General features: G+C 30.5%; 1 protein-coding gene across 1 annotated transcript; it reads right to left on the reverse strand.

Annotated features, from left to right (window-relative positions):
• Positions 1-3101: 3101 nt before the first annotated feature.
• LOC126698141 (ethylene-responsive transcription factor ERF021-like) lies at positions 3102-4297 on the reverse strand. The gene has a single exon (XM_050395163.1). The coding sequence runs from the start codon at positions 4249-4251 to the stop codon at positions 3703-3705; it is 549 nt and encodes a 182-aa protein (XP_050251120.1). The 5' UTR covers positions 4252-4297; the 3' UTR covers positions 3102-3702.
• Between the last annotated feature and the right edge of the window lie 8565 nt (positions 4298-12862).

Below are 12862 nucleotides of genomic sequence, written 5' to 3' on the forward strand. Positions count from 1 at the left end.
GAAAAAAAAATTAACGCGGTGCTTCATATGGCTATTAGCTAGTCACCACGAAATTGCTCATAGTGTGAGAAGTAGAGAATCAGTGGATAGAGTTCTAGTTCTATGAAAAATTATCATTGTTTCAAAAGCTTAGTCCTTGAAGACATTCTTATTTCGGGCATTGCAGATTTGCCAAAAGGTTGTGGGGGAAAACAAGTCTCCATCAAGAATCCAAATTAATTGAAATTGGTGAATTAAAGTATATAAAGGAATTTGACACATTCTTTCATAGGCAGAGAAAATAAATATATTCCCAATTAGTTCCTAAATTTGACTTATAGAGAGACAATCCTTAAAAATGTGCCTAGGGTCTTGGGGGTATTATAACAAGTGCCATCTAAGATGATATTTCTGAATCTCTCATGGTAAGTCAATCTAAGGTATGGAGTTGATTTTCCAATCCATTTCAAGAGGGAAGTCTGGGATGAGGGAATGCCACGTCAAGAGTGATTTGGTAGGTTAACTCAAGGTTGTCTAAAAAAATCTATTCTAAGGAGCATAAGTTAAAGAGTCAACTTGATTGGAAAAGGAGGGCTTTGCCAAAGCCCTAATGATTATTAAGATCTATTGAAACAAAGTGATAGATTATGTTGGGGGAGGCTTAGTGGGCCGAGTCAAGCATCCTATAGAGGCAAAGGTAAGGTTGGGTCAAATCTCAATCAATATGTTGGCATTGGACTACCATCTTTTAAGGGAATAAAGTTGCAACCTTACCATAAAGTATAGTTTTTGGTGTAATGGCTAAGTGCTTGTACCTAAAAAATTGTATCAAGATTCCAATTCTCGTGTATCCCAAATACTTACAAGTCTGAGGTCCATTTCCTCCCTGCCTAGTGGTTCCCAAGCTTGTCCAATGGTCATTCAGTAAGTTAATAGACATGCCATTTTTTTATTATCTAGGCCGAGTCCTTACTACATATCTCCTTTGTTTCACATAAGCTAAGCCCAAATCAAATGATAGACTTCCGTTTTGTGGTGTGATAGTTCAAGAGACATTTCTTGCTCTTGAGTGTTGATGCCCAAATCTCCTCATACGACCCAGGTTCTTTTAGCAAGAAGGGCCTTGTTGCAATATGAGGCTCGCTTAACACCTAGCCCTCCTTATATCTTTGGTTTAGGTAGTTGTGTCCTACCCAACTAAGTTTCGTTAAGGTTTTTTTTTCTTTTTTTTTTTCCTCAGTGTATGTCCCCAAAAAAAAATGTCTTTAATTTGTCAATTTCGAAGGTTTATTCCTGATTTTTTTTTTTTTTTTAACACAAAATCATAGGCATTCCTATTTATGCTATCATTAACAATAGGAACACCAAGAAATTTTCAAATTAAGTTGGGTTAAGTCACAATTTTAGTGCAAAAAATATGTGTACGGTTGTATGAGGTAAGGTGTGTGTAAATTTTATCTATTTTCAAAACTCAAGACTAGTGAGGAACCTTTTTTTTTTTTAATAAATATTGAGGAGAAATAAAATTTAAATTTGCTGATTTTTTTCTCCCCATGATTTTACAAAATTCATTTAGAACCCTTTTATTTGCTTGAGAATTCTTCACCATGGCTTCTGTAAATAGGACAAGGTCATTTGTAAAGAAGAGGTGAGTAAAAATTGGACCCCCTAAAAGATCTTATGCCCACCCAATTCTTATTGGCCACTCACCTCTAGATTAACCAAACCAAGTACTCCATGCAAATGATGAATATATCTGGGAAGAGTGGGCTGCCTTGTCAGATTCCTCGAGAAAATTGGAAGGAATATATTCCATCTTTTACCATTCACTAAAATACCAAGACTAGAGGATGGCACATGAGGCACGATAAGCTTTATCCGAGGAAAAGGAAAACCAAAAAAGGATAAACTATGACCAATGAAGCTCCATTCCAACTGGATATAAGATCGATTTTAATAACATACTATTTTCCCTTAGAGGTATTCATGCGGAGAGGACATCAGCAATATCATGCCTAAGTTTATTTGTAGAGTGCAAGTATAGAATGTATATGAATGAGCCTTCAAAGTCTATACTGTAAAGCTTCACAAAGTAATTCAACACCGACTCTCTAATTCCGGGCGAAGAGAGGATTTAGTTACAAATTATATTAGTGAAAACTAAGTTAAAATGTCAATTTGGCAAGATTGGTTTATTATTTACCCTAATTTCAGTCGACTAAGGGTTAAGCAAACTCTTTTTTTGAGTTCGCTCAAGGGAGAGAATGAAGTTGCTCCAACAATCTTATGAAACTTTATTTCTTGACTCTCAATGCCTAACTCAGCTATTTTGAATATAACGGTGTTAGCACTTATTTAGACACAAAAATATGCTAACACACCCTAAATCCTACCTCTAAAGTCCTTCATGCATGCATCACAATGATCAGAAAAAGGGTACATCAGAAAATCCATCTTTACCACCGTTGTTCATGCTTCAATTTCAAATCCATTCTTTTTATCCAAATGTTTCGCGAAAAGCAAAAAGATTCGTTCTTATTGTCATCATTAACATGGTATTGTCCAAAATGAGTCAGAATTGGTCTGAAATGATTTCCATACGATATTGTGACTCCCCTGGAAAACCTAAACAAACTCTAGAGTTGGTCGGGTTTGATATCATGCACTATATATAACAGCTAAAGTTATGTAAATTAACGCCCTCATTCAAACCAAAACAATCTTATATTTTTACCAGAGGCATAAGTCAATACCTCATTACTCTTTCTATTGATTACAGTCCTTAATAAGTTCTCCCATATGAACCCATCTTTGATCAACAAGACATTGGCACTTTTCTCTATCTATTTCAAAGGATTTAAATTGAATGAGGATTGCCCATTGTAACTATGTTTTCCATAGAAACTCAAACTAGCTAGAAAAAGAAAGCCTTTTACAGCACTTTGTATAATGCCACATCACATTGAGAAAGGTAAAATATTGGTTAAAAACTATCTTATGCCGCGTGGATTTAAGTCTTGCCACGTGGGTGGTACAAGAATAGAAAAATCATTTCCTTGAAGATGGAAGATTAATAGTCCCTCCAAAATGAAATATATACATAGAATAATGAAAAAGAAGTGGATAACAAATCAAATAAGGAACTTATTCATTTAAATAACAATCCAATTCTATTACATCAAACCATTAATAATAAAATATAAATCACACCACACCCTTCCAAACAAGTAGCCAATAACAAAAAAAAGTAGCCAATATGGCCCAATCACTATATCCTAATTTCATCCACTAAAATACTTCCTAAAATACCAAAATAATCAACTCCTTTGATGTCAATTGGGACCCGCCAAAACCCATTCTGAGAATACAGGTGGCTTTCCCTCAAAAACACAATGGCCTTCAGGTACTATTCCATGAAACAGTGAATCCTTGTATACTCTGCTACAAAATCCAATGCCTTAGAAGCCTAGAAGCCCTCTCTATTTCTCAGATTCAAGTTTTAGTGCTTGAACTAAATAATAATCAAGCCCAGCATGTTCTTTTTTAATTACAATCTTCTCTTACTATACTTTTATGACTTTTTGTAAGTCAAATTATATCCCTCCTAGTCATAGAGGCTATAGAAAAACTATAGGAAATCAAATTAATGCATATAACAATTTAATATAGAGGGTTATGTTATCCTATGTACTAAAAAATATTGTTATATAATTTGAAAGTTACCTAAGGGTCCCAAAGAGAATCATTTTGCATATCTTCCCATTCATTTTCTTCAATGTCATTGGAGAACGTCATAGACTCTTCCATTGACATTTGCATCCACATCTTGCTGGGTGAGTCAAGAGGGAACTCATTAATGGCCTCAATCTGGCTAGGAGAGAGCCTCACCGTGACCGGTGCCATGTTCGAGCTAGACCCTGCTCCAACCTCAGCCACTCCTTGAGAGCCTCGAAGCCTTAAGGCCGCTTCATGAGCCGCCATGCGTATGTGTTCAGAATTAGAGCTAGCAGGGCGAGGGAGGCTGTGAACCAATTCAGGAAAGTTGAGACGTGCCTCATGTCCTCTAAAGTGTAACGCAGCAACATCATAAGCAGCAGCAGCCATTTCAGGTGTCTCAAAGCTCCCTAACCAAATTCTTGTTTTCTTGCCTGGCTCACGAATCTCAGACACCCATTTGCCCCATTTTCTCTTCCGGACTCCTCTGTAGCTAGACGATGCAGCACCATGGCTAGTACTGCTTGTGTTACCGCTACTATTTGGCTCTTCTTCCATCCACTCAACTCAAGTTGCTAGAAAGCTATATTATTGTTTAGTTCAAGTAAATGCACTGGTGAATGATAGTGTAATCCGGTTATAAGTATTTATAGATGTGGAATTATGCGATTTGACTGAAACGTGGTGAATTAACATGGATTGAGGTGAGCTTCCACGTAGTTGCACCATTGAAAATGATGTGAATATGTGCATGGTCACAATTTTCTTCATGTTAATTTGCTTAAAACCTAAAAAAGAAAACAAAATAATAAAAAAAGATAAAAGTATTTGAAGGAACCAAAAATTTCTACAAAGGACCAGTCAGAGCATGCCGAGTTAATTCATATTGAATATTTATTTGGTTATTGAAGAATTAAAGTCGTATGGAATTTGTAGCAGGACCAATTAGGTAAAAATTGAGGGACATAGTGTTTCCTATTTAGAACGCGGTTTCTCTGCAGGTGGCACTAAAAAGTTTGGACCCACTAATCCCACATTTGGAGCTGAATCTTAGATCAGGATAGAGATAAAGAGCGTTGTACAGTTTTCTTTTAGAAAAGGACCATTTTTCTTGGGCATAAAATCAAAGCAAGAAGAATATGAAAATGACATTGTCATTATAGATTTATGAGATCATGAACAGAATCTCCTGAATGACAAAAAAAAAAAAGAAGAATTGAGTAAATTATAGACAGGATCTGATAAATGACAAATAAAAAAGGAGTTGGACAAAGAATCACAAAAGGTCAAATAGAATAAAGTCCTAGATAACGTTCTATAATAATTAATGGATTGTGAAAAGAGTTTTTTTTTTTTTTTTTTTTTTAAGGAAACAATAATACTTATTAAAACATACAGATGCAAAAGTAAGAGTATCACTACAAAAACTTTTAACTTTTGTAGTAATAGTCTGAGATTATAAAAACTGAAATTCTAACACACACAACCAATATGGGATAAACATCCCCCTTTTTTTTTTTTTTAGGAAACAATATTACTTATTAGAACACATAAACACGAAAGTAGTATATAGAATTTTTTAAATAGGTTTATAATATATTATATAACTAAGAGTGTTAAAGAGTTGGTTATAATGTATTTATGTGAGGGACAATGAAGCTAATATGTTAGAAATATTAAAAATTTTACACATGAGAATATATCTAATCGTAAAAAAGTAATTCAGTATTTAATAATTACGTTGTTGAAGTAGTATTTAATACTATTTATAGCATTTATGGTGTAATTATTCCTTCATATCATTTTTAAATTAAAATATCACAATAATTTTTTGCCCCTTGAATATTTAATAATATCCTATATTTTATATTGATATTGTATAGCTAATTTTCTTTTTAAATCATCTACTTTAATCTCTTTCAAAATTAATAGTTATTTATTTATGTCATTATAGATATAGAATAGAACTACTTAACTAACTCCCTTTTTACGATTTAGTGTTTTTTTTTTTCTAATTATAGATATCACCAAATGTAAAATTGGATTTCTTAAAAACTTGTAATTGGAATATTATAACATTGGTATTTATATTTTATGTAAGTGTATTGGTATTGAGATTTGTGTAAGTTAATGGTAGATCACTACTTGGTGAGCTACATATATTAAATTAGCATATATATTAATTCACATTTGTAAGAATACGTAGAATTAATGAACTTGTAATTTTTAATGTGTTGTTAGTGGAGCACTAGAGCATGAATTCTCAAGATAGATTATTATTTAGATAAGTTCTTAAATCTTAATTCAAATTTTTATATCACTATATATAATTTTGGTACCCCTTGAAAAAAGAAATTGGCTTTGCTAATATGATTATTTTGTGTGGAGTAACATTAACGGACCATACAACTAATCCAATAAGGTACAAGTGTGAGTAAAGAAAAATGTATTTTATATATCGGGTATATAAATTTATATGAAATATTATCCTCACACACGATTGTGCATGGGATGGGGGAATCATGGGATCCAGCTAATATCGCCAAAGCTAAAAAATTGTCCCCACTAGAGGTCTCATATTTTTGCCTCGGAACTCACAAAGTCAATTGTGCTTGAAAGTTCCTAAACTGTGAAAAGGGGTAATGATTTATGGGTTTGAATTTTTTTTTTGTCAACAACAATTCTAGCTTTTACAATAACAGTCCTTTAAAATAGATCAAGGACATTGTACTCGTATGGTATGGTAGAGATTATTGAGGTAGTAAAATATTTTTTTTTAATTGAAAAGTGATTTTTTAGGTTTGTCAAAATGCAGAAAGTAATTTAATTTTTATTTTTATTTTTAAATGAACTCAAAAAGCTGTTTTCTAAAAAGTAAAAAGTGTTTGACAAAACTTCTTCTTTCCAAAACATTGCAAAATCAAACGGAGCTAATTCACATGACCTACAAGGCTACAACCACAAAGTGAAGACCAATGCTCTTAAGCGTTGGGAGAAGGGTAATTAGAGATATTCCCTTTGAGAAAATCACATATAAAGTGATCTACTTTAATATTGATCATGATTTTCAAACAACAATTCCTGAAATTTCCTTTGTTGGATATATTATAAGGTGGTCCAAACCAATTGTAGACTTATGTACACGAGCATATTAATTTTATGACAATTTATAGTTAGCTTAGGATCAAGTATTTTCTAATATATAAACCTTACATAATTAGATTCATGCTTCCGCTCATTATTCAATCATCATGCTTAATTCCACAACAACTTTCACTTTAAAGATGTGCATAAAGATATTACATAAATTCCCTTGTATTTCACATGCAAGTTTTAGTGTATTGAAATGTATTAATCTAGCAATAAGCCAATACTAGAGCTTTTTTTTTCTACCCCAAAAAAAAAAGAGAGAGATTATTTGTATCTTTTCTAGAATTTGTTCAATTTGATGGGTAGATTTATTTAATTTGATCCTTAGTTCCATTGGCAGATTTAGAATTTCACTTTAGGGGGCCAAACTAAATATTAACTAATTAAATAAGTTCCTTCTCAACCAAAAAAAAAAACCTAATTAAATAAGTATATTATTTAATTTATTAAAGAATGTTAATATTCATTAGGAATCTCCTTTAACGCTATTCCTAATATTGGATAATTTTTTTTATTATAATTTCTTCAAAATAAAAATCAATATTTCAATTATATAGTATATATAGTATATAACTAATTAAATACATAAATATGATTTGTTCATTCACACAATGCCTTACTAAACAACAATAGTTGACGGTCATATGATAAATTTGATAATATAATGTGACAAAACTTTAACAAATATTGAATAAAAATAAAAAAAACTAAAGTTTTAATCTTCAGACAAAAGTATAGAATCAACAAACTTACAAATCTTACACAAGTGATGCAATTAATTAACATTGCAATAACAAAAATATATTACTTTAATATCCAAAGAATAATAATAAATATATCTAATTATTATTATTACTGTTGTTGTAGTAGTATTATAAGTTATAACCAATGCCAAAATGAGACTTCTAACATATCATCATTTCCATTCTTGAAATTTTGTCTACATTTGTCGCAATATGAAAAAAATAATAATAATCACATTTGCATTATATCTCAAAGATTCTAATCATAACTAAAGTTTTAAAGAATTATTTATATAACCCATATCATTTCAGAATATACTTGATTTGAGATTCATTTCTGCCATACAACACCTCCAAAATCTTAAACATTATGTACCGCTTCTTATCCCTTTTGATTGGTTTCTAATGCTTACACATGGACCATTTAACCAAACCCTTCAAAACAATCCAAAAGGCCAAGGCCCTACCCCGGCCCGTGGTGATTGAAGAAACACATTTCTTTTCATAACCTAAAAATGCATAAAACAAAAGCAAAACTAAAAAAACATAACCATTCCTTTCTAGCAAAGGATCTCTCAAGTCAAAAGTTTTAAAGTCCCACTAAGAAAAAACAATTGATAGCAACTAAGATAACTCATTCACCGAAAGCTTTCTTTTTGTTCCTATTTAGTAAAAGAGAAATAGTAGATTATATAGCACATGATTTTTTTTTTTTTTTACAAATATCACTTTTTATATAAATAATTAACCTTCTAGACATTACATTAGGCTGCTTGGTAGCACATTTTGAAAACTAATTTTTAGCTTTTAAAATCTAAAAAAGAAAAAACCATTCCCCTTGTGGTGCCTGATTCAATGATTTTAGTTTTTGGCTTTGAAAAAAAATTTCAATATACATTTTTGTAAAAGTTTTAATTTTGTTTATTTAACTTTTCTCTTAATAAAATACAGTGCATAACTGTAAAAAACCAGTCATATTTCAAATCATTGCTCTCCTTCATTAGTTTTTGTATTTTTCATTTTTTAAGACGACGTCATTTTGGTGGACATAACAATGAGGAATTGTTGAAAGAATAATGTTGAAAATTATATAAATAAAAAGATTGAATTGGAAAAAACAAAAACAATAAATTAATTAAGAGATTGAATTGGAAACAAGTGAAAGAAATTAGAGGTGTATTTCATAGTTTAGCCAATTTTTTATTATGCTCATTTTTTTTTTTTTTTATTTTCTCACATGTTAAATAATAAAGAAACATGATTTCTTAATGTTTGAGGACTGAATTCTAAACCTTATTATCCTATTATTATTTCTACAACTGATATGACTTTGATAACAGTTTCGTGGTACATCATTTGCCATACCTTCCCAATAAAAATCATGTTTGTTTGTTGTTTAAGACGAGAAAAAAAAAATTCCCTTGGTTTGTTGCATTAGGTGATGATTGATAAAACTTACCATAGAAAGAAAATTTTTGAAGTGAAGGTTGATAAACCAAACTCAATCATGACAAGTAACTAGTACTTAAAGATGTTAGTACTAGTACCACCGAGGAATGAAACAAATTAGGACTACTTATAAAAACAAAGTAGAAAGTTTCTTATCGATACATGATTTGCAGAACAAACATTTTGTTTCCTGGCTAAATTACGAAAGATTGGAGATGAAATTCTCCTCCTGAAATATCGAAATGTTCCCTTGACAAATTAGAAATGATGCATATGATAGTTTCTAAAGCTTATTTGTTTTTGTGGGTAGAATGAAAGACAGTGGGGAGGGCAAGTTGGGGTTTGAACTTGAACCACGGATATAAGATATCATAAAAGATATCATTACCATAAAGTTGTCACTTGAATAAACCCCATATGAACCTCAAAAAAAAAAAAAAAAAAAAAAGAATAAACCCCATATATGAAGCTTATTAAAGTATGCATGATAATAATTTAATTTATAAATAAATAAGGGTAAAATTTATGTGCATTTCCTTGGGTGTTTGTATATTAGGTCGTTGATCAAATTCAATCAAGCGATTGCATTGACTAATGAATTATATAGTTGAATCTAATTGTTGTTCAAAATTAAGCAATTAAATTTAATTGGAAAACCCAAGTAAAATAACTAAGAAATTATACATAATTTTTGCCTGTAATAATTTTTATTCATTTAATTTGTTGCTTTAAAATTATGGGATTTGATTTGTTTTTAGTACCTTTCAAAAATTTTGTAGAAACACCAGAAGTAGGAAGTTATTATTCAATCTTTATTGTATTAGAATAGTAGCCATCTACTTCACATATACAGATTATAGAATACTCATTATTTTTTCTTTTGCAAAATCATCACCGAATCATTCTCAATCTCACAAATCCCACAATTATAAGAAAAATAGAACTATAACCCTCCTTTATTTGAAAATAAAAACATCACTAAAGTTCAAGATTAATATTATATAAATATATCAAATAATTGTAGGGATGATCTTGAATTGACACTACAATTATACCTTTCTTGAATAAACTATACTAGAAAATTCGATCTTCATTGCATTGGTTCATAAAACACCTGAAGTCACAAAAATCCATTATGTAGCTAGCTTCCATTTTTGAGTGGGTAACAATTAAGCATACACCAAGGTTGAAGATGTTATAATTGGCTAATAGGTTTAAGCAACTCTTTGTTGTTATTGGCTTGGACACAAATAAAACCCTTCCTTCACGTCAATATCTACACTTTTGAGGGCACCAACTCAGGAGCATATATCACCCAACAACCGAATAAAAATCCTGTCTTATTCGTAATATTCCACTTGATGCGCTTCACAAATTACACTGCATCACGCGTAAGGGTTTTTTTTTTTTTTTTTTTTTTTTTTAATTTTAACTTTGATTATTTTATTTAAAAAAAATTGAAATATTACAAATTATGATGGATGAAATATAAAGTAAAATGTTCAAAACGAGATAATCCATCTAGGGACACAACACAAATTCTTAATAATTTCACAATATTCTTAAATTAGCTAATTGCCTCATACATGTCCATTGAAAAAAATTACAAGCAATCCTACAAACACAATAATTTTCTTAACAATTGAGTTGGTTAATTTTTACTAGTTCTCATTTGAACTTGAGACTAACGTTACTTTTTACCTATCAATAACTTATCACCTTGATATTGAAAAAGTTATTCTAGGGTCCTAATACTTTGCCAAAACTTACGCCATAAATTGATAATATATATGATTATAATTGGTGATCTATCACTTTTCTATAAACCTATAATTTTTTATCTATCATTTACAGCCGCATATGTCTGGATTATGAAAAAAGTTTGGCATAGAAAGTGTCTACAGACTCTTTCTTATCAAGGAAGGCCCATACGTAAGATAGAAAATATTATAAAATTGTTGTGAATTATAAATTATTGTGTCCCAAATTTTATTGAGACTTTTATTTCCAACAAACCCACGCATGATATTTTTGGTTAGAGTGGGTCTTTCAAGCTAGAAGAACTTTTTGGCTGCTAAGTGAGTTTGGAAACAGCTGGATCATGCTAAGCTTCAACTATATGTCACTATAATAAAATAAAAAAAATGAAACTAGTCTATAAGCTAAGGTTCAACCATATTCAAGAAAAAAGTAATATAACAACTAGTGCTTACAATCAACATCACCATCAATCTTTTTTGTCAAAACTTGTATTGATTTGAAATGCCAAACCTTATATACATAGACACACTCTATCTCCGCGTTGCACAATGTTTGACCTATTCATCATCCATGGTGTCTTCAAAGTTCAAATCGTTTTCTTTGGTCAAGAAAAAAAAAAGTTTTGTCGAGAGAAATTTTCATTATGAGACATGTGTTTTTCATTTGTTATTTTTTATTATTTTATTTTATTTTTTGGAGGGGGTGATGTTTAACACAATTTCTGCAGCCTTTTCAAGCTTTCATACAGATAGAAAATTGGTGCAATAATTAAATTGCGTATCAGATGAAATAAAACTTGCTAACGTATACTTCTTTTTGTGTCCATACAATTTCTATACAAGATTCCATATACTATTATCAACTTTTCCAATTGAAGTACCCCTTTTTATGTGAGTTTGAGAGTCATGATTATAAGACTTTTTATCCGCTTCTTTCAATTAAATAATTACTAAATACCCAAAAATCTTATAACTCGACTGGTTGACACCTTCTTATATTTTCAAGAGAGATATTCAAAGTATAAAACTCCTCCTCTCCCCCATTATAAATATTGAATTATCAAAAATATAAAAATCTAATTACTAAATAAAGTGAGTTTGTAAAATAAATGGACCAAATTGGTCACTAGTTAAATTGAATAAACTTATTTCCATTAATTTGTTTTGCTTAAAAACCAAATGAGTAGATTACACTTTGAATCCGATATTTAGTACTTTAGGGTTTAATTATATGGTTCAACCAGTTACTTTTGAAATTATATCGTTCAAGTTGTTATTTTGAAATATTTGGGATTAATTTATTACTTTTGAAACCATAGAACTTAATCTATTACACTCCTAAACTATACAAGGTTTAAATTGTAACTTTACCAAAATAAATCGTGCAAAAATACAATATGTAAAGCTTTAAGAAATTATACGTACTTCGAAAAATAAACAAAATAATCACAATCACCACCATTAGAAAAAGAGAGAGGTCAATTTTTTATTAATTCTTATCACACTATGTTCCCAAAATAAAGGTAGGAGAAAATGAGGAAAAATAAAAAGTTTTACACAACAGAATACAAATTTCCAAACCTTTTATTCCACTTTCTAAGATTCAAAATACCAAATATTTGCTTAACCATCTTGTGTTTATAACAATGACAAATTATTTTACATATTTCCTTAGCCCAATATAGTAAATTTATCCAAATATTTGAGGGACATATAATTTGACCTACTCCACTTACTTGATCAGGCATTTCTTGCCTCAAATATCTTTATTAACAAAGTACTAATCCACTAAATCAATTGAATAGAATACATATATAAATAAAACTAGGACATGGTTGAGCATTAATTGTTGCCTTGATGCTTATGATTATCAAAGAAATAGAGCATCGACTCTGTTCAAGTGCACTTAATGTGGGCCGACACACAACTACCTAACACTCCTATCAAGTAATACTATTACAAGACTTTAGTTTTTCTTAATCACATGGTTTACAAGTCAGTTTATCCAGTCATCATTCACGGAACACAGAAAAAACCTGTGTGTTCACCGACAATCTTTTCTTTAAT

This window comes from Quercus robur, chromosome 9 (assembly GCF_932294415.1).
Source record: "Quercus robur chromosome 9, dhQueRobu3.1, whole genome shotgun sequence".
Taxonomy (NCBI): Eukaryota; Viridiplantae; Streptophyta; class Magnoliopsida; order Fagales; family Fagaceae; genus Quercus; species Quercus robur.